The sequence below is a fragment of the Taurulus bubalis genome, assembly GCF_910589615.1.
Source record: "Taurulus bubalis genome assembly, chromosome: 16".
In the NCBI taxonomy this organism is placed as follows: Eukaryota; Metazoa; Chordata; class Actinopteri; order Perciformes; family Cottidae; genus Taurulus; species Taurulus bubalis.
Genome location: NC_136604.1, coordinates 15,505,439 through 15,528,496, shown reverse-complemented (window position 1 = coordinate 15,528,496; position 23,058 = coordinate 15,505,439). Strand labels below are relative to the sequence as shown.

At 42.4% G+C, this 23,058-nt stretch overlaps 1 protein-coding gene across 1 annotated transcript in view; it reads right to left on the bottom strand.

Moving 5' to 3' along the window:
* adgrb2 (adhesion G protein-coupled receptor B2) overlaps positions 1-20,207 on the bottom strand; it is a gene marked incomplete at both ends in the record, with an annotated part of 130,833 nt that extends 110,626 nt beyond the window's left edge. Inside the window, one exon of the mRNA XM_079232359.1 lies at positions 19,319-20,207. Within this exon, the coding sequence (XP_079088485.1) occupies positions 19,319-20,207 (889 nt within the window). The remainder of the gene's footprint in view (positions 1-19,318) is intronic.
* Between the last annotated feature and the right edge of the window lie 2,851 nt (positions 20,208-23,058).

Here is a 23,058-nt window from a genome sequence, read left to right as displayed (position 1 = left end):
AGGAGGCAGGCAGCAAACAGCATCCAATGTGAACTGCAGTTCACATTGGATGCTGGAGCCAGCTTGCTTATGAATGCTGGATAACTTTGCATCCAAACTTTTCTTCACTTCCCTCGATTCAACAAGAATAAGTGGATATTCTACAGGACCGGCACAACTCAATCCACGGTCTGCGCGTCATAACGGCAGAGGTCATGTCAAAGCAAAAAACTCATACGCCTATTTGGAAATTACCCCCGCTATTTGTATCTCACTGATGTTTCAGACCACAACCTGGACCAAGTCGACGCTGTCTTTCTTTACTTTTCACTCTATCACTCAATGGGAATGTTGGTATTTACAGTGGTAGAATAAGTACTCTAAACTTCAAAGTATTACTAGTAAAACTATTGTTACCACAGAGTAAAAGTTCTGCATTCAAATGTTTACTTAAAGTGAAGAGAGACAGTATCAGCACAGTGTACTTACATGTAATGCCTATTAAAGGTGGAGTCTTCAATTTCACGCTGGATAGTTTAAGGAATAATAATGCATCACATTTTAATAGTCATATTTTGTGAGTCCAATCTGGTTTTCTTGAGAACCAGCCTGTAGACCTATTTCACTGGAGTGTCTGACTCGGAGTAGCTGTGAGTTCGGTGTGTGATGCAACTATGTCATGGCAGGTGTATTGCTCAGGACCAAGGACGCTGGCGTCAAGCTGCAATACCACAGGTCAGAAGACTGCTTTGAACAGACACTACACTGTGAAATAAAATAATCAAAAGAGCCTTATCAGTTCTGGTATTAAAATCAATTTGCTATGTTGGAATTACGCAACATTTATTCATCTAATTTTCAAACATATTTATCATTATATAAAAAGTAATGGAATGTACTGTTTCAAGCATATAAGGCTGCAATTTCTACTTCCCCTTTCCCCTCCCTGCTCCTTCTTTTAAAAAAAACAGAACAAGAATAAACCTTCAGCCATCACACCTGTCCCTTCTAGGCATAAATGTGCCACCATAATCACAGCATCCCTCTCTCACTCTCAGTCACTCTTGCACCTGCTTGCTACACATCCAGTACTTTTCTTTGACTCAGCCCCTTTGACCCACTCCTTGTCGTCTCTACCCTATCACCTGTCTATCACTTTTCTTCTTCGCTTGCCGACTGCTTGGAATAAAAGGGACAATACCACTGAGTGGAATCATCACTTCCTCTGGCCTGTCCTCACCTCCTCTTTCATCTCTGCCTCCACTTGCCTGGCTATGACTTCCAGAACCTTCAACAATGAACTTTGCAAAAGGATTGTCATGAGTCTATGTATTATCCACGTTTAACAGACGGCAGATAAAAGCATTGCCTTAAATGTATTTTTCTATATGTCCAGATCAAAATGGAGACTGCTCTGACTCGTATCACATTGAACTGCAAAATTAAACAGGTAATTCATTTTTTGGTTTGGTTTTTAGACAAATCTAAGCACATATTTGATGCCCTGTCAAGTTTGTACAGAAATTTGGTTTTGGTGAGATGTGTGTGAAGACAGTCTTGCCTTTTTTGGAAGAACAACAGAGTAGAATTCAGGGAATGTAATGACCAATAAATGGAGAGGAAACCATACAGCAAACAACTCTGACACAATACACAGCTTCAATGTACCAGTTGGGAACAAAATGAGCTTTGTCTCACAGTCTGTGTACAGATTCAACTGATGGAGTTCATGTTGAGTGTAAATACAATGAGGTCAGAAAAGGAAGTGAAACTACACTGCTTTCAAAACAAATGCATGGACATAATATCCTGCAGTATTTTCTGGGCAAACTAGTGATTCCGCTATACCAGGAGGAGAATATACGTTGTGACATTCATTTGTGAATGAAGTGAGTGTGTGTGACACGAACAACCTGCTGGGAATTGGACCGATGCAAGCTATTTAACTTGCCATCAACACATTGCATCAACTCATGGAAATTCTCACTAGAAGCCCACGGAAATAAGATTCTGCCTCTCTTATCACGCTGCATTCTGTAGCTTTTCCTTTCCCCACTCCGACATCCATATTTTACTTATGATTGACAGTTGAGCGTGTGCGCCCTCATGTAAGAGTGAGCATGACAGTTTTTTACAGTATGCTCCTCATCTTGGACTGAGGAACAGGTTATCTGCTGCTGTGGGGATGTCTTATTGATTAGTTTTCTTCTTTGTTCATATACTTTCTTTTAGTTTTTTTTGTGGATTGTAGCTTTGGTAATGTTTTTTTTCTTTTTAACCCTACATTCAATTGATTCAATTGAAACTCTTCCACTGTGTTTCTCTCTATGATTCCCCTCTCTGTTCCCTCTCTTTCAGTATCCATAAGTCCTTTGTTGGAATTTCCTGCGTCAGCTGAATGTCGGGCTGATTAATCACTTGATTACTTCTAGCCAATAGTCGCATTGATTAACTTTGCCACATGATAGCTTTCTGGTTGACACCCCAGAGGGTAAGGACTCTCTTCTGATGGGGAACAAGTCATGACCAGGGGAGGTCTGTGCAAGGCTCTGCCACGGAAGGTCATTCATAAGGACATCTTAGAGAGATCACACATCATTAAGCGACGAATGAAGGAAGGAACACTGCGCTTCCTTTGCCACGAGGAAGACACAAAGCCTTCTGTTCTGACGGCTACAGAATCCCTTCAGGAACATTGAAGTCATAGAGAAACAGAACATCTTAAAGCCGGAGACGTCTTGAAACTGACAATGATCTTTTTTTGTTGCCCTGGTATTGAACCCAATCTGTTTCAAGTTATCGTTAGAAGCAAATAGAGAATGTGATACAACATCTTATCAAGCTTGTGTTTGGGGGCACGAAGAGAAGCATTTCAATCACTTGTTTCTTAAGAAAACCTCCAATGTTGCCACATTCACAAACATCTAAAACACTGTTGCCTTATATCATTGTCTCACTCAACCCAGTGATCGCAACTTCACTTGAATGCTTCACACAATACTTACAAGTGGGAAAAAAAGATGAGATTGAAGAAGAGACAAGTCACATTCAATGCCTTCCCTCTCCGCCACAGAAGAGTTGTCTATACATGTGTGGCTGTGTGTGTACGTGGCTTCTATGAGGATCAATAGATTCCACATATGATCAGATCAAAACATGATGAAGACTATTGACAGAAAGATGGAAATGAAACAAGAGAGAAAGAAAGAGATGGCGGAGCGCACGCTTCACTGAGCTCACCTACGTGACTGAACACTTTGGACACGGAGGGCGTACAGAGCTCAAATAGCTGTACTTGAAATAGTGAACGTGCGTTCTGAAATGATGCTGGTACGGAGTAAACACACACAAGGGCTGTCTGAAATCATCAAGTGCGATTAATATGGCTGACTAAGGGCACTGAAGAGTTTTTTTCTTAATCTTTTATCAATGGGAATGTGTCTGGATCAACTTCGAAAGGCTTTGTTTTCTGGAGTGTTGGTGTGTCAACCCTTCGGCAGTCCAAGCATCATTACCATGGTAACGACCCCTTTAAGCCAAGTGGTTGATAAGGGACGGGACAGCTGTCCGAGCAAACTACCACGCCGTCCAGCTCTGTTATACTTCATCAAAGCCAACAGCTGCGCGCGTGTAAGAGCTTCTTTTCCTCTCCGAGTGCTGCTGCACATTCCCGAGTGTGTGCGCCTGCATTTGTGTGCACGAGTGTGTCCAGGGAAAGGGTAATGAGTACCGCTGGGGCTTGTTTAAACAGCCAGGGTTCACTAGCAGAGAAGCGAGCGAGAGCTCTAACCCTCCCCGGAGCAGGGGTGGGAGTCGGGGTGGTGGGGTTGTTGGTGCAGAGCAGCTCCATTGTTTCCTAGTCTTATATTCTGCAGCCCACATGGCATCAGGAGGAAGCCACGAGCTTCGAAACCAACACCCTGACCCTTCAGCCCCAGAGCGCCCACGACCCGCAGCAGCCCAAGGAGTCCTTTACTCCACACTTTTTATCCCACCTCCGCATTTTGACACCTGGGTCCTAGTTTTCTTTACTAACGAGCATACAATATGCTACTATAAATGGTTGCAAAGTGTGCAAAAACGTGTCGTAGAAAGCAAGAAGCTCTTATTTTGTGATGGTTTTTACTCTGTCGATTTCAACTAAAAATGCTCAACGGCATCGGAATCCGAACTGTTTATTGACAATTATTATATGGGTATATCAAATCAAGCATTCTGATTGGTTGAGAGTGAGTCACGAGGTGTAGTTTATTCAGCCATAAAGTACTGTACAGGTGGGGGGGGGTTTGGGGTGGGGTGGAGGCGCGGCCGGGATTACATTTCACAGATTTACTGACCAGGCCGGCAGTCAGTGTTATAGTCCCGTATGTGCGTCCCGTGCGTCCCGGGACTATTTTCTCTGTCGCTGAAATGCGATACACAACGTTTGGTGGCTACAACTATTTTGTGCTGAAAGGGAGCTTACTATTACTATTTATAAAGTCGCTGGTACCCGTATTATAAAAGCAATAAGGTACTCGAGGCAGTACTGTGTCTACAATAATGTACAGTTCAAGGGTTTGCCGGCCCTCCGCTGCGCGTCGGGCCTAACAACTCCCTTGAACAGTACATTATTGTAGACACAGTACTGCCTCGAGTACCTTATTGCTTAAGTACGTTACACATACAAGGAATTTGACTTGGTGGAAGGTGCTTAACAGTAAACAAAAACTAAAAATAGTGCATTGATTAATTGTTGACACCTCGATACCAAGCCTTTCCTTTAAATAACTTGTACATGTTAAATACAGGTTATGTAGAAAGACACACAGGAGGACAGATAAACACAAGCAAACACTCTCTCTCTCTCTCCATCACACACACGCACACGCACGTGCGCGCACACACACACACACACACACACACACACACACAAAACACAGCAGCCTCATCACCTTACATTGATTTCCCGCTGGCCAACCAACTGCTTAGCCATCTTTGTAGTGACAGGTTGACCCATGATACCTGTTAGATGCTCTTACACACACACACACACACACACACACACACACACACACACACACACACACACACACACAGAGGGAGCTATCCTGCGGCCTTTAAGAACTCCCCGAAGCATTTATCGACTACCGAGAGAAAGTGGCTATTAATCTGACAAAGTCTTAAAAGCCTGTCACTGTCTATTTGTGTGTGCGCTTGTATGACACGTGAGTACATGTGTATAGCTGCTTGTTGTCTACACATATATAAATGTACACATGTAAAGTGTGCCTTTGCGTAATATGTAATAGCCATGTTTAAACATCCAATTATGGCATCAATCCAGATTCCAAAAAGTCCAAACTTCTCCACATGTGTTACATGATTAATTGTGGTGTAAAAGGTCGTCTGTTTGGCCCTTATGACACCTTTTAAAAGGCAAAGTGAGCCCGTCTAACCTTCCATTCCAGCAAATTAATGTCATACTGTTACTTCTGCCCGTCCAACACCCCAGAGGCAAACCTACAGGCCTGGCAGAGCAACAAGATAATGATAGGACAGAAAGAGAGAGGCAGAGGCAGAGGCAGAAAAAGAGGAAATGAAGGATATACAATTACTTGACAATGCCTGTGTATTTGGGTTCATCTTCGCATGCACTCATGCCTCCATCTATTAATCTTGGTAACAAAGAAACAACGTATTTGTTGAGCATTAAAAAATCTATGCTGCGGGAACAAAGGCGTGCTGTGAGGTCAGACACAACGAGAGAGAGAAAAGATTAGTCTTATGTCGCTGTGTTTCTCTGCCAAGAACATCAACTAAGAGGAATTTGTCTCCGGAGCCTTGTTATTGTCAACTCAATGTTAGTGCCATCGTGCTCTGAAGTCTCACACATGCGCACACAAACCTGTGTGCATGGATTCAATCAGCTCAAAAAAGCATACGCTTATGTATTTAGCATTCTTTTCACGAGCATAAAAAGTGGTTCCTCGTGTTGTACGGCTGTTGCACAAGTCAGTGGACCCTCTTCCTGTGTGTATGTATGCGTGCCTGCTTGAACTAGTGTGCCTGCTTTTGCCGTGTCCTTTTGTGAATGATGGCTTTGGTAAAGTGCTGCGAAGAGAAACATTGGTTTGCTACGCCTTTGATTCATTGCTGGTCTGAGGGAAATTTGCATAGCAGGCAGACTCAGGGCAGATCTGGGCTCTCGTTAGCCGGGTGGCGAGATACTTCATCATTATCATCAGGCATGCGCTTTGGTTCCAGCCACAGTGCCCTTGCTTATAATCTTCAGCCAGCCTTTACAGAGGAGAAATAAAGCAGGAAAAAAAGTCGAGAACAAATTAGGATGCTCTGCCTCGTGGCAATGCAGTGTGGGCGAAGACATTCTCCACGTAGCAACGCTTGTTGGCTGATAACATGCAGTAGATTTCTCCCATCAGGCCGTTATTCTGTCTACACAGGTACTCACATCCCCGTCTCTCTCCCCCTATTTTTCTATGTCAATCTCCTGACAGGCTTGCTGCAGCGCTTTTGGGGACAGCGCTTGTTATTGAGGACATGCTGACGAGAGTCGATCGATACCAACGTTCAAACTGCAGCATCTGTCTGGGAGCTGTGTGTTTTGTGTTGTAAGCGGGCGCTGTGCGCATGGGCATCTGTGTGTGCATACCGGTCAGTGTTTGAGCGAGATGCTTTGGCACTAAGGATGGACACATGCGGGTGCTGCTGTCATTCATTCCATTGTGCCCTTGAGGGTGTCAGCTCTCATTCCACAGCTATGTGTGCGTGTGTGTGTGTGTTATGGATTTCAATATCAGTTTATGGGGGATTATATGGACAGCGTCTCCAGCTATTTTTCTCTATGAATATTTTACCGTCATATAAACAAAACGCAATTTCAAGGCAGCTGTGCACGAGAGACAGCGAGGTGCTTTGGCACTGTGCCAAGAGTGTTGCCATCAACAAGAAATTAGAGGTGCAGATTAGAGGGGCTGGCACCGACGTAGACGCTCCCGTTGAAGAACTTTAACAAAATTTGCATTCCAAAATATCTATCCAGCTCCACTTGACCATATTTGAGGGAGAATTGGCTGCATGGCATAAAAGTCCTTGCAGCATGGCGCGACAGAAAAAAGGGAATGAGACTGAGATAGGGACTAAGAGTATTTCTTCTTCCCGGGGTCTTAAATCCGCCATGGGTAACTGCTGTAGTGTGACAGTAGGCTTATAACAGCCAATGTGTCGATGAATCCTAAGCACATTTATTTCCTGCAAGACCAAGGAAGCATACCTCGCTTCATGTCCCCTACAGAACAAAAAGGCAAGCTGATATTTGACCCGTTATTTATATATTTATGGGATCATACGCATCATAAACTTTAATAATATTCCTAGTCAGTGTAGGAGCAAGACGTATGGTTTGTTTGTACCCTTCTTTCCGTCTCACTCTGCTGTATTTATTAGATGAAAGTTTTCTCCATTTGCATGATAGCGTGCACATCTGCCCTCACGAGAAACACGAGGCAGTAGAATTGTTGGAGAAAGAATTCAATCCTCCAATCAACACATTAGATATGCAGATTACTGTATAATTCAAGAAAAGACCATAAGACACTAATGGTCAAATTGCAATAATTGAAGAAAAAAAAAGCGTAATGGGATCATTATTCAAAGTTGTTGACAATTATGCATAACATGTTTATCTGAAGTCTAAAAAGAGTCAGAGAAAACTCTAACGGAGTAACTAATACCACTAAATGCAAACAATGCACACACAAACTTACGGTCAAGGACATCAGTTGGGAAAACACATTTGAGCTCTTCTTAAGCAAATCAATCTCCATCTCTCTCTCTCTCTCTCTCTCTCTCTCTCTCTCTCCCTCTCTCTCTCTCCCTCCCTCTCTCTCTCACACACACACACACACACACACACACACGTGTAGTTGACTATGGTCTGTCGCTACTGGTCCATTAGACTCTTATGCAGACGATTTCATCTCTAGTCAGCATGCAGGAAAGGAGGCAGTGTTGAAAGGAGGGAGGGAAGGTTTCAAAGCACTGTTGGAGACGGTCTGAGGGGGAGAGTTATCTTGAAAGCAAAGAGCCATGGATGAGTGGAAAAGAATGATGAATGGTGAGGTAGGAAACACACACACGCATCGACCAACAGACACACACACATTTCCATGGACTATCAACTACAACACCAACATTGTGCGGACCTCTGTTTCTGATCATTTTTAAAAAGACAAAACAAAAAGAGAATTTAATATCTACTTTTCCCATGATATTACTGCACATGTGCTTTTTTCATTATCATGAAATTGCCAAGTAGGGACTTTCATCCTCGAGCCATTTCTACCTATCAAAGAGGGGACGGACCTCCGTGAACTGCAGTGAACCTGTCTTCCCCCTCTACTTTCTTACACGCTCACAGTTTCCCATGTGTTTTTGCTTAACTCGTGGGGCAAGGTTTCCTAGTCTTGTAATGATTTCTAAATAGGGCCTCATTGCCCAGGGATATTTTTAATTGCCACACACCGGCTGGTGATGCTAATGCCCGCTGACAAAAAGAGAGTGGGCGGCCGAGGGATAGAGAAAGAAGCCGGTCCCACATTTTGTTGAGTAACTTTGACTGAGCAAGGGAATGGGCGACTGTCACTCAGATGTCATTGTTACACATCTGTCTGTCTGTGATGTTGGAGGGGTATTTTAGATATGCCAGGCTGCACTGTGATGCCAGATTCCCTTGCATTAACCACTACTTCTCTACTGTGTGTGTGTATTCATGTCTGTGCATGCATCTCTGTGCAAGCCAGTGTTATTGTGTGTAGGTGTGTGTGTATATATGATAATCTAATATTTCATTGGGTGTCATCACTACCCAAGTCAGACCCAGCCTCAGGAGGAGAACCACACTTATTTTTTGCCATTTTATTGGAATAAACTGTAAACAATGGATGATACACTCTTCACAAAAAATCCCAAACACACAGGTACATACTGTGAGCACACACTCAGGAGGCATATGCACACACAGGCACACCCGGTCATGCTCTGCTGTGGTGTGTGTTTGGGTGTACAGCTGCTTTTACAATGAATATGTGACCGACTCAGATAACATCAAAGAACAAAACATTTTCATACTTCATGGTTGGGGGGTGGGGGAGATACTAATAAACATATCTCTACAATATGTGATACACAAAACAGAAAAATCTTATCACAGTGTCTTGCATGAGTGAACAAATCTCTGAATGTGTGTCTTGGTGTTTGTGTATGTAGGAATGTGTGTGTGTGTGTGTGTGTGTGTGTGTGTGTGTGTGTGTGTGTGTGTGTGTGTGTGTGTGTGCGTGTGTGTGTGTGTGTGTGTGTGTGTGTGTGTGTGTGAGTGATTGTGAACCTTCCCTTCCTGTATTATGATAAATAGCTTTGTCTAGCATTTAAGGTGGTGTCTGGCCAACAGATTCTCACAAATGAGTTCCCCAGAGGAGACATTTCAGGGCGAAGAATGTCACTGTGACACTTATCGTGAAAGACATCTTACGGTTAAAGAGGAGGTGTGGGTGACAGCTAGAAAGTAAGCGTGGCTGTATGATGCATCAACCTTGTATTTTAACACAGAGAGAGCTCAAGACTATTAACATAAAGGCCTATACATTGAACTCAAATACCTTGCAGCAAACAGCATGGAAATTCATCTTGTCTTGATGATGTGATGTAAAAAAAAAAATGCATTTACATAATGGCAGGCTATCTGTCATATCCCTCCGCTGTTAAGTATCAATATCCCCCTCTTGTCTATCTCAGAATGTCTCTCCTGGCGACAATACCATCATCTCACTTCTGGAAATAGATGGAAGCTGCACCTACAGCACCTACAGCACCTTCAGCACCTACAGCACCTTCAGAATGGCATTAGATAACCATTGGTTGTCAACCGCTCCTGGCACTTTCAGTAGCATTCCACCTCAGAGGTGACAGGTCCCGTGCATACTAGATCACTGTACCAAGAGGTAATTATACTTCCGCTGCAAATCTTCTCAATGGCTCGGTAAGTTAGATCCTCTTGTTCATACGCCTGCATGCGCACATATCCCTTGTTTTGCACACATGCTTTATGATGTGCATGCTCACACAGAAGCAAGTACCCACTGTGGGCTCAGGTGGCTAGTTGTTAGCCACATGGGTCACAGCGCCGCACTTTCCACGCACAGTTGCAGCTAAAGAGTAGCTTGCATGCTATTCAACATGTTTGGAAATCTCTTTGGAAAATGTATAATATCACTCTCTTTATATCTTGATTCTCTCTATGGTTTTCCAGCTGCATAAATGGATGAGCTCACAAACAATTTTTTGCTGCATCCCCATCACAGTACAGTTATTCTTTCATATCTTTTAAAACGAACAGCTATTTAAAACCAGGGCAAAAAGCATTTCTATGAGGAGTTTTATTTCTGAACAGTGAATGTGTTAGCAACTTGACGAAACAAATTGATTCATAAATAGTATGGTAAATTAAAAGGTCGGTGCATTATGAGCTCAACTAAACCCTGTGTCCCATTGGGGAGAAACATCTACTGACACCATCAACATCTGGTGTTTGTCATCTGTGGGAAAGGTGACAATCAACATGTATTCCTGTGACAAAGGACTCTGCAGTAGTCACAGGTATTTATTGGCTGCAACTCCAATCGGCGGTGATGAAAACACAAGCCCCGGCTGGACTTTTTTCTGAGCTTTCTTTGTCTTCTCAGCCACAAATCATATCCGCCTCTGTCCAATAAGCACTCGAACATCGTTCCAAATTAGTCTGCACCGAGCTTGAAAAAAGTTACCACCATAACATCCTTAATGGCCTCCGTGATGCTTGCAACTGTTTTCGAACCGCTTTCCCGCCCTTTTGTAATGTCGAACGTGACACACCAGAAAAGACACAGAAAGGCATTCTCCTCTACTGCAACGACAAAGGGAAAAGTTTTTTTTTTTTTTTAAAGTCAAGCCCCCTGGATTTTGAATCGTCTATTCGTGCTGTCACGGTAACGGTGCTTCAAGCGCCCAAAATAGCATGAAGGCGAAAAACAAAAAGAGAATTTCTCCAATTTAACATAGCAAATAAATATATTTGCAGAGACTTGATAAGATCGTTAGCATAATACGTTTGCTGAGAAGCTCAATGAATTTCTGTCTGTTTCAATTAAGCTGTCCAGAGACTCCTCGTTTGTGGTTTTCCAGTCACAGACTGACGCAAGGATTACACTGCAGTGCACAGCTGTTTGCCTCTGCAAAGCCATGAAACAAAGCGATCTTTTCATACAGGTGAACCATCACTCACTTCATATAAATGGTTGCCTAAATCAAAAGCCTTGCTGCAAACTGTATGTTAATGCTTTGTTAACACAAAATGTCATTGTTGCCAAAACAACAATGCAGTGCTTTGTGTTTTAAAATCAGTGTGGAGTGTTGCATGAACATGTTTATTTATTTGATAAATCCACAGCGACTGATATTCACTCACATTGTCAGACCTGTCACATAGATTTGAATGTTTGGAGTTTGAAATTGCAATATTTCTCAAATTATCACACACCTGGAACTTCAGCAAACGCATGCACACACACACACACACACACACACACACACACACACGCACGCACACGCGCACACACACACACACACACGCATGAAAACCCGAGCCTTCAGGGATTGTATCATATGACTGTTGCCGTGGGCCCAGGTGCAGTATGGGATGTCTATTTTCTGCAGTTAATCGATGACATGAAGCCACTGGAGCTTGACTTGGAGTCACTGGGCCAGAGAGTGATACAGACAGTGTTAGTGTGTGTGCCTGTGTGTGTGTGTGTGTGTGTGTGTGTGTGTGTGTGTGTGTGTGTGTGTGTGTGTGTGTGTGTGTGTGTGTGTGTGTGCAGTGTGTCGAGTGGTAATACATCTCTGTACGCCATTATCATCAAATTGCTCTATGACCACTCTAGTGCTGCATGAGCCTACTGAGACCGTCTCTAGCACTGAGACTTTTTGTCATCCATTCTTTCACACACAGGTCGTACACGCTCACACACTCTCTCCAACACACACACACACACAGTCAAATTAACACAGTCTCCCACGACGGGTAGCCACAGGGGGAGGGGTGTTCTCTAGAGGTTAGCTAATTTGGCCCACTGGTGCCTCTACCACATCTCCCTCGCTTCACTTCATTGTACTTGCTCACATGTCGGTCCAAACTTCCGCTCTTCTTCTAAAATATTCTGCTCACTAATCTAGTCAGGCTTCACTGCCGCTCGCCTCTTAGCGTCATACAACTTTCATGAGGTGGAGACAGAGTGATGGACCTAATTCAGAGCCAACCTTTGGTCCTTATCCTATCCCTTTGGATACTATGCTCTGCTCTAGAGTAGTGAATGCTATACGTCTATACGACTATAAGTCTCTAATATTTCTCTCCTGCTATCAATCATTTTTAAGTTACCTTCAAGATAATACATTTGACATGCACTAGGTGGGCATCTGAGGTTTCTGGAGTCTTTATATAGAGTCCATTAATCACTGTGATTTGAGACGTTTTGTAATAATATTAGGAATTCTAGTTTAATTGTAGCATGTGTTTTTTTTCAGGTAGTAAGGGCAGTGTATGAGTATTAAAACGTGGAGCATATTTCAGCATGTTTTCAAATTGTATTTTAATGTACTTGTCCTTGTGTCTTTGTCTCATTTTTTTTATGTAAACTACTTTGCCTTGTTGCTGAAATGTGCAATATATAAATACATTGTGACATATCTGTGGATAATTTTCTACTTTGTGTTTTAATATAATGTGAAGGCAATATAGTCCAAGACATTAACTGGAAAATCAATATTATCCTGGCTAAGATTTGAGCAACAATGTAGATGTTTAAAAATTGTAACTTTTTTCAAAACCAAAATCTGAAGCATCACTTTTGACTGAACCACACTCTGAATCCAAATAACGAGTGATTTTTATTATATTTGTTTACAATTCTGTCTTTGAATAAAAAACAAAGGTATACAGCAGCTTGCAATCTCTACTTTTTGTTTCTATATACATTCTCACAAATATATGTGCTACCAAACTTGTTGAATGCCAAAACTGCAAATGTACATGTATACAAAAAAAAAAAAAACATTCTAGTGAGGTGTTGCCAGTCCATGATGCAAAAGAACGGAGAAGTCTATTTGTTATAGGTTCACACTATAACTTCTCCTTTATTTTGATTTATGGCATTTTTAATAGCATCAATAGGAAGCTGGCCTCTGTAGCGGTTCATCTGAAATACTGCCAAGGCCAGGCAGTGTACTGTATACCAATCTGATCTGCAGAGATCTGCTGAGAAAACAGGAATGGATATAAATGGCAAGGAGTATGTGCGTGAATGTCTATAATTGTGTGTGTGTGTGTGTGTGTGTGTGTGTGTGTGTGTGTGTGTGTGTGTGTGTGTGTGTGTGTGTGTGTGTGTCAGGGCTGTTGCTGGAGCATAAAGGGGCTCAGTGCTCTTAGAGAGAGAGAGAGCCACAGCTCATGAGCACAGAATACTAATCCTGGTACAACCCTAAGCAGATAGTTCACACATCCACACCCGCAGTTTGACTTCATTCATTTCAGAGAAAACCACAGCTACTTTGTTGCACTGCATGCAATTACTCTTTGTCATCAACAGGGGCATTTGTGCATGTTTTCTCTGTGTGTGCATGTGTCGTATTTATTGGTGAAGTTAGGCTATTAAAACACCTGTATGTGCTTTCCATGCTGCTAAAGACACAACAACAACAACACACTTCTCTCTGCTCTAATTACCAGGGAAGCAGATAGTATTCCATGTGGAAGGGATGAGCAGTGTGTGTGTGTGTGTGTGTGTGTGTGTGTGTGTGTGTGTGTGTGTGTGTGTGTGTGTGTGTGTGTGTGTGTGTGTTTGGAAGTGATGGACCACTGGCTCTTGCTCAATGCAAGGGTGATATGGTCCCAAGAGTATCAGCCAAATTCCAGAGTCCTCTCTCTAGGTTTCGTCCCCCCCCCCCCCCTTTCCATCTTTGTCTCTTTTTATGCCTTTTTTATTTCAGCTAAAAAACATAATCCACACCATCTATCTGTGTTAATGAGAATCCCCAGTGACGCCAGGGTAATCGTCCTAAAGTACTATCTAGGGCTGCACGGGGGTGTGGTGGATTGCATTGTCGCCTCACAGGAAGACCGGGGTTTGATTCCTAAGTTTGCATGTTTACATGTTCTCCCCGTGGTTCTCTCAACTGTCCATTTTTAAAAGCCAGGGGCACTGTCTCAAGCTATCAAGAGGTAGCTTAACCTGGTTTGTTAATATTGAAAAAATGTAACCTTAAATTAAAACAATTTTTGTGTTGCGCTAGATACCTACTAAAAATGCTGCTACTGTTACTGTGTAATATAGCAAATCATAGAATAAGATGACAACTGAAGAGTGTAAATATACCAACGTAGAGCCTTCTTTAGAGGGAAGCTTCCACTTCCAGCCACAATGTAATGTATCTAAGCCAACTAATTAATTTTAAGGACAGCTCTGTGGCTAGTACAGCATGATGGATGAGACAACGCACAGAGGATGGTATAATTTCATTATGAATGATTGATGAATGATTGAGAACATTGTGTCAGTGTTAACGCCTTATGTAAAGGTATGCCTTGGACTAATGTAACACCTACATATATCTACAACCCTTTACAGCTGATAACATGAGAAAACCTCTAATAACACGATAAGATAAATCTGGTGTCTGAGTGCAATTTTATCATGAGTTCAGCCACTGGTGAATTAAGTGGAAGTGAGGAGGTGACGCAATAAGGACGCGCTTACTATAGCTCTAAACCCTTCTGCCCTGTGGATCACAATCACCAGGGAAAGTAGGGCTGGGAAGCATCCATCATGGTGGCATATTCACCGCTGTGCTCGCACACATGCAGGCGGCAGCACATTTATGTCAACACGTAGAAGGAGCACACATGCAGATGCACACGTTGCTTGATCCTTCATCCATCCGTACTGTATAACTAAGTTGGAAATCTTCCAATTAGATCTATAAAAGAAACCCTAACATGTCTTTCTGACCTTCTCAAATGTGTCTCAGGTGTTGAGCATTCGTCCCTCTGCAGCTTTTGTAAAATAGAGAATATGTAGAATGCTCAAGGGACCGACTTTGGACCCAGTTCTCGTGAAACCATGAATACGCTTGTTGCTTTGGTTATATGCTGTACCGTGTCTCTGCTATGTCACCTCTGTAAGGCTGTGGTAAATGATAGCAATGAAAATGTTAATTAAATGTTGTTAAATATGAACAACAGATGAGGCTAATGAGAATTCTAATGGTTATGCTGGTTTTTGGTTATTTACTAAAGTAAACTAAAGTAAACTTCATGAACTTGACTTCATGATGGCCCCCGTGAAGGTCAGAGAATCATTAATGTGACATCCATCTTCCTAAAATACAAATTGTAGTCATGACCAAAGTGGTGGAACGAGCTATCGACATGCGTATCAATCGACATTTTGAGAGCTCCTGGCTTTTCTATAAACACCTGTACAAATACATTTTTCAGGTGCGCTATAAATCTTTCACTGGAGGAAAGTATTGTCTGATGCAAACCGTTAAAGTGGGGATTAAACCGTGCTGCGGTTTATAACAGTAATAATTTGCTTTTGGAAAGCACATCGCCTCCATCCCTGGCAACACAGAGCTGATTGTCAAGGTTCAGTAGTCAATGCAGACAGTGATGAAGTAAGAATGTGGGGAATAAGGACAAAATAAGTTGTATATTGTTCGGGACTCAGATAAAACTTGTGTGTGCACTGCTCAATGTTCAGTTCCTTGCTTATGCAAGCCTCTGAAAGGGGTTCATGAATGCTTTGAGACTGACGCCCTGACAACATTAACACCTCGTAGCTTCGCTGTACAACCACAGTCTGACATGCCGGCCACTGAGCAGCTCCCCTGGAACATTTTGTCTTTCAGTTAAAAATACTTCCTGCATGTGTTCAAACAGTTAGGGTAGTTTTTCCCCCTGAAACACAGTCAGCCAGGCAGAGAAGTTTGGTACAGAATCCACCACCAGCTGACGTTGATGTTAATGGCCCATTTGGGCTGAAAAAAAGAAAAGGTAGAGGCAGGGACGGGTACAAAGATCAATACAATGAAAATGTTACCATGGTGAGGAGAAGGAAATGAGAAGGTGATACACAACGGCATATTTCTTTTTGTGTCAAACATATTGCATGCCAGTTATGAAAAAGTGTCTGTGTTCGGGTTGTTAGAGGGGGCCGCTGTTTGATGGAACCAGATCTGGAGTTTTTCTTTTTTTTCTTGCTAGGAGACCTGACATTCATTGAGACACAATGTGTCAACCAATGTGTGTGTGTGTGTGTGTGTGTGTGTGTGTGTGTGTGTGTGTGTGTGTGTGTGTGTGTGTGCGTGTGTGTGTGTGTGTGTGCAGAATAAAATGTAATATAGTTTCTAAGACTTGCATCATGAGCAGGGAAGTTAGAAAAAATGTGGATACATTGGCCATAAGAGTCTAGTGCATGAATGTGCTGCATGCTGGCCTACATGCTGGTCAATGTCATATTGGGATACTGAGGGAGATCGACCGCTCGTCTTTTTTGCTTCAGAGGTTATTTAAGACACACACCTGGACACAAATGTGTATGTGATGGCTTCTTTTCTAAATCAAAACAAGGATAAATACATTCACTAAGTAAATAAGTAGGAAAGAAATAGCTAACTTATTTTATATGGCATAATTCAGTTTGCATTGCCCCTTAATACCCAATTTATATGGTAATGAGACAATATTTGTTGAACTGTGTTTTACATATTTGTGGTTCAAATATGCTCAGTGTCATGTCGTAATGCATTTACAGATTTGATGGACAAAGACCCAGGACCTCTACAATTTGAATATACATATTTATTGAAAATATAATGTCACAGCCCAAACTTTACAGGGCAACTTTTTAAATTAAGATATGTAACCTAAAGCAACGCAAAGTGTAATTCAGTCATTGTACCTGTCATACCCGTAATAAATATAAAGTATTCTCAACAAGAACAAAAAACTCAGCTTCAGGCACTGCTGAGTTTTTTGTCGATACAGACATTATACATGGAGCTTAGTGAAGGTCAGTCAGTATAACAGACTATTGTTCATCCCAGCCAGAATAACAATAGGAAGATATAGCGCTTTCATCCAAAGCTCTTTATAATTTTCCTCTCATTCACCCATTCAGACAGACACACAAACACACACACACACACACGCACACACACACACACACACAAACACACACATCCAGAGATTTGACGTGCATCAACTCTACATTTTTCACTTTCTCCATGTGAAAAAAAAGGGAAGGGTTGCAGAGTTAAAACATGAGAAAAAGATCCAGAAACGGAGACCGGGAGAGGCCGAGAAATAATTTAAGTTTTGGTTTTAAAGAGTCTGAATCAGAGAGGGCTCTTACCCTGACAGCGTGATGTTGGGTTTACAGCTATTCTGCTATTTCACGGTAATTAGGACATCGGGGAATTGTTTGGAAGAAAAAAGTCTTCCACACTCAAAGGCTTGCCCACACTTCATCAGGCTATCTTCTCATTAAGGGCTCTCTGCTGTTCACAGTAGTGTCTATGAGTGGTGAGTGATTATAGAGTGACCAGCCGCTAGCCAATATGCACGCAACATCAGTGTCTTTGAGGCGAGACGCGGGGAAAGCCGACACAGCTCCAAGGTAACTGGCAACTGGCTTAAGCTAAGTAATACCCCGACACACGCTATCCACTTTTGTCTCAAGCAAAAGTGCATCAGTCCTCTTACACCGAGTCTCTTCCTCTGTCTCTTCCATTCTCCCTCTCTGAGTAATTTAGATGATAAAATCCTCCCTGCTGATGGAATCCAGAGAACGATAACCTTCCCGTCAGCAAGGTAAGACTCCCTAGAGCTCTCAGTATGTGTGCACATGTGTTGTATAAGGCTTGCAGTAAGAATAACTGGATACTAATTGGTGCTTTTCACTTTGCAAACATGCTTATAATGCACCCAAAGGTAAATGATGATGTAATTGTGTGAATTTATAAGAAAAACAACATATTTCTCTATATCTACGATCACTTGTGGTGGCAGCGGTGAACTAAAATGGATAAGAGAGCTTTAGCACAAGCCCTTGTCCATCTCTGTGTGGATAACACTTATCTAGCTTTCAGGCACAAGAACAGATGCGCACATGCGGTCATATTCCCATGTGTTATGTGTGTGGAGGGATTGTCTGCTTTGTGTTCAATTCATTGAAGTATGAATGGCCATGCACGTGTGTGTGCATGGGTGTCAAATCGGATCTTGTCCTAACATTGTCAACAGATGGTTTCACACACAGGCGCACACACACGTGCAGCATGGTAACCGGAGTCCTAGGAGCCACACCTCTTGGCCACATGAGGGGATCTCTAAAATATAGATCAGAAGCATGAATTTCTGACAGCCATTTACAAATCTTTTGATGGAAGGTTTAAAGGGCTCCTTTGAACTTCTTCGTTTTTTAATTACAGGCCAACAAACAAAATTCAAATAATAAATTCTCTCTCAAGCAGAGGCATGGGACCTCCCTGAGCTGGTATCAAAAGCCAGCATAACAAGGTAAACTTGTCTTGCCCTTTGCTACTGCAAGCTGGGTACACAAGTAAAGAAATTGTTTATATGTGATATAAATCTTTTTTAGTTTTTACTAGCGCTAGGACAATATGTTTTTTTCTCTTACTTGGGTATTATTGGTGCCAATTCAATGTCTGACACATTTTTTTATTTTTTTACACTTTTTTTATGTTGATTTATCGCAATTTTTAAACCTTTTTTGACACTAGACCAGAAGAAAAAGATGAATCATATCGAGACTTTTACTGGAAAATATCTGAATTGACGTTGGAAAAATGTTTGATATTCAGCATGTATTTAGTCAGCGATGTCCTGCAGTTAAATCCATCAGTCATTGCCAGGAATTATGGAGCAATGTGTTTTTATAGCCATTGTAGGAATCTTTATTCATTGTTTTTTCATTGTTTTTTCTGATAATTGAGTTGTATTTTCTTTTTCAATTTTAAGGGACACAGGTAGCATGTGTTATACTTCTTGTGAATACACATTTGAATATGAATTGCATCAATTCAGTCATTAAAAAAAATATTAAGAAATCTATGAAAGAGTTTTAAACTTGGTGAATACATTTTGTACCTTTCCTAGTTTCTACAGTGTTTGGGCTACCACAGAGATAATTGTGTATAAGTGTGCTTATGTTCGAAATGTTCCTACCTTGTCGAACATCTCTGGGTGCTATAGCAATTGCTTCATTGGAATGCAGCTCGGTGACGCAGCAGTCATCAGGCATGAAAGAGCCATTGCTGAAACTGTGGGGCGTCTCCGGGATCAACGGAATAGGTGGTGCCATGATGTTGTGGTTTGGACAGATACATCCCGTCTGGGTCATCCCACAACCGTCTCCATCAGAAACCTCCTGGCCTCCATTGTGACCGGTGCGTAAACACTCCTCAAACCATCGGCAGAGCACGCCACAGGTAAACTGGCTGGAGTTCTCGTTGTTGATGAGCAACACCTCTACCAGTCTCAACTCCAGCAGATCCTTAGATACCCGAGGCTCATCCTCTGCTGGATGTCTCGTTAAACAGATCTGGACAAAGTTCTTATCAAACTGTAGGAAGGAGTATGGTCCCTCTGAGTTAAATTGGCTGCCGCAGAGATCGATGACTTCCTGATCCCTCGCGGCATCCGTCTGTAAGAGGAGGGGACAGCTTTGATTGGCCAGGTGGTGATCAAGAGAGAGGAGCATAGGGGAGTGCGTCCGGCAGATGACAGGCTGGCGGGTGAAGCGGAGGTAGAGGGAGTACTTGGTGGGATCGGGGTTTTCAAGGGACCAGGAACAGCCCGGTGCCCTGGAGGGAAAGAGCTCCCTTAGGGAGAAAGAGCCATAGAGCACCCCAGCTACAAGGCTGGAGCACGGTGAAGAGACGGGCGAGGGGGACCCCTCCACCCCGGTGCTGGGGACGCCGTGGGCAGCCCCATAGGCAGCCTCCGCCAGGGCAGAGAGAGGAGCTAGAGCGAGGGCGGACAAGGCAACCAGGGCCCCAGCCACGGCCAGGAGAGAGGACAGCACAGACAGACACACCCCACCAGCAGTGTTCATCCTATGACATTCGTCCTGTAGGGGAAGAGAGAACAGAGAAGGATGGGGAGAGAGGGAGCGGTAGATTAGACACATCAGGAAATATCTTCAAACACAACCTGACAAAACCAACATGACATGTAGAGAAGTTGAACTTATCAATATTCCGGTTCATGTCTAGACTAAAGAAGTATGTCTGGTTGGAAATATTTATGGGCAGATTTCTGCCTTGCCTCAGAGTATAACATAACCAGGTTCATGGCAGCAGTTCTTGTGACGTTCTTCTTTAAACACACACGCTGCCAAAAAAAGAAACACATCCCTGCTGGGCTGGATTAAAAGGGTTGATGACTTGGCTTTTGAGACATGCACTGTGGGGCCTGATCTACCCTTTCCTGCTGATACGTGCACACAGACGCACACAGACGCACACAGACGCACACCAATGCCTGCTGAGCAGCTCCCCCGAGGCTCTGGCAAACTATTACCATCACCGACACAGTAAGGGTCCTCCACCAGCCTGATTTTGTCTCACACAATACACACACATTGCTCACAGAGAACCCATATACAGCATATACAGTGTTTTAGTATTTTGCTTGAAACTACTTCAATACCCACTACATTTCCGTGTGTGTCTGCTCCATCACTTGAGAGTTTCAAGTGGTTCTGCATAAATGTAGTTTGAGGAGAGGATGTGTGGGAGATGGGAATTGTTCACACCACACCGAAAACCGTATGGCATGATACCCAGACACTCTTTTTTTATTTTTAATATATCACCATGCTAAAATTCAACAAATTCTTCTTTGCAACACATATTTTGGATGAAGAGAAACAACTTGAAACTGTGATATAAGAAAGATTCAGCAAAAGTGTGGGTTAATTGCAAAACAATATATTTAGGCATGGCCGCTACTTTTTGTGTACAAGCTGGCTAACCTTTATAAAAGGTATTTATTTCTTTTTTATTCTACTTGCATTTGAAGGTTTTAGTCATTACTACTCTTGGAGTGCCGCAGAATTCATTTCATATCAAACAGGATAAAAGTGTGTGCATGTGTGTGGGAAATGGCGTCCATAAAGTATTCAGAATTTCTGACATCCAATATTTTCAACTTGTTACACAACACACCGCCAAACCATCGCGGTCAGGTCCAATCAAATCAACGAGTGAAGCCCATACAGTTAATGTTGCATATTATACGTGACCTATTTGTCTATTTGATGTTTATATATAAAAAAGACTTTAAAAAAAAAAATAATAATGCTGAACCCACCTATACCTAGATGGAGCATACCAAATACTCATGTACTTGTCTGCTTGTATCAAATACGCCTCCCTGCTGCCAACCAAGGTTACTCAACGTGTGACGCAGTCTCTGCACATGTGGGCCTTTAGAGCAAGCACTCAACTTCACTGAGGCCTAGGTTAATGAAAGCCCGCAGCAGCCTGTACTTCATAGGATTTATGTAAGTCATAAGGCTATCCAGCGTTGGACACATAGTCCACAGGGCCTGGGTAAGAGGGCAGGAACTGTGCGTATGCCTCACCGTGTCAAGAGGTGACCCCACAGAGATTGGACAGTAAGAGGCACTTGGGCTCATGAGGGTGGTGTTAATGAGAGCTAAAAGCACATGAAAGGCACACAGAGGATCGAGGGTGATTCAAAGCAGGAGAGATGGTTGAAATGATGGTTATTACAATTATACTGTAGTTGTGAAAATATGTGTAAAATTATACAGCATGAAAAATAAACTCTTTAAGGTCCTAGGCATTCTATTGATGCTAACTCAAAGTGATGACCACAGCAGAGTCACATGCATGTTTACTGCCATGCTCAAGGACATTTCCCCTACACAGTATTGTTTTTATGATGGACACAGATCATTTCTTGCCAGACATTCAACGTTTTTCCTTGAGGTCACGGGAAGGTCTTTTTTTGTTTTGTTTAAAGAAGCACAGTGCCGCGTATAATTTGGTTGGAATGCAGTGAAAAAAAGTTGCTCAAAGGTTGTTTCACGAAGATTATATAAGTGACTTTTTAATTTTTTTACCTAGCAAAGTGGATGACATGTAGTGTTTGACAAGCTATTTTCAAAATGTCATAAAATAGTACTTGTTCATTTAATTTGATAGTAATAAGCTACTTTACAATAGTACTGTCTCTGCAATGCATTACCGATTACACAACTTCTGAGTTACTTTCACCAACAAAAAAAAACACATAAGTAGGCTTAGGTATTATGAAATAAAAGAGGGTTATGATGGCGCAGAAGCTCAAGTTTATTGCAGTTGAATACAGATCCACTGGTATGTAGCAGTCACGTTTTTCACAAGCAGACAAGCGCTGGCAGTGGACACTTTTTCCCAGTGCTGCGCATGTATTTTTACTATGACAATAATACCTTGATAACGCATCACCACGTTAACTGCTAACTGTTGTTGTATGATGCGCTAGCATCTTTTCTTTTAATGATCTAATTGGGCTTCTATCCGTTTGTTTGAATCAGTTTTTTTCACTCTGAGTCCCAAGCGGAGGACGCTTGCCCTCATACTTTGTATGGATGAGCTCGTCAGCGCTCAATCTGACAGCGGTCGAGCAACGAGGAGAATGTGAGGGCGTGACACGATCCCTCTGAGACAACATTACGGCGGAAATCATCGACTTGTCCAAAAGCTTTGTTAGACGGAGTCCAGTTCCAAGTCCATGCATGCATTCAAATGTTGAGGCTACCACTTTGCATTCACATCGAGCGCTAATATTATCAACAGCCTTTTTTTCTGGTGCACTGGCTGAAGTGGCACTGTGTGGATGGACAAAAAAGAATATCAAGTAACTAGTATGCATTATATTACTTTGTCACTGCT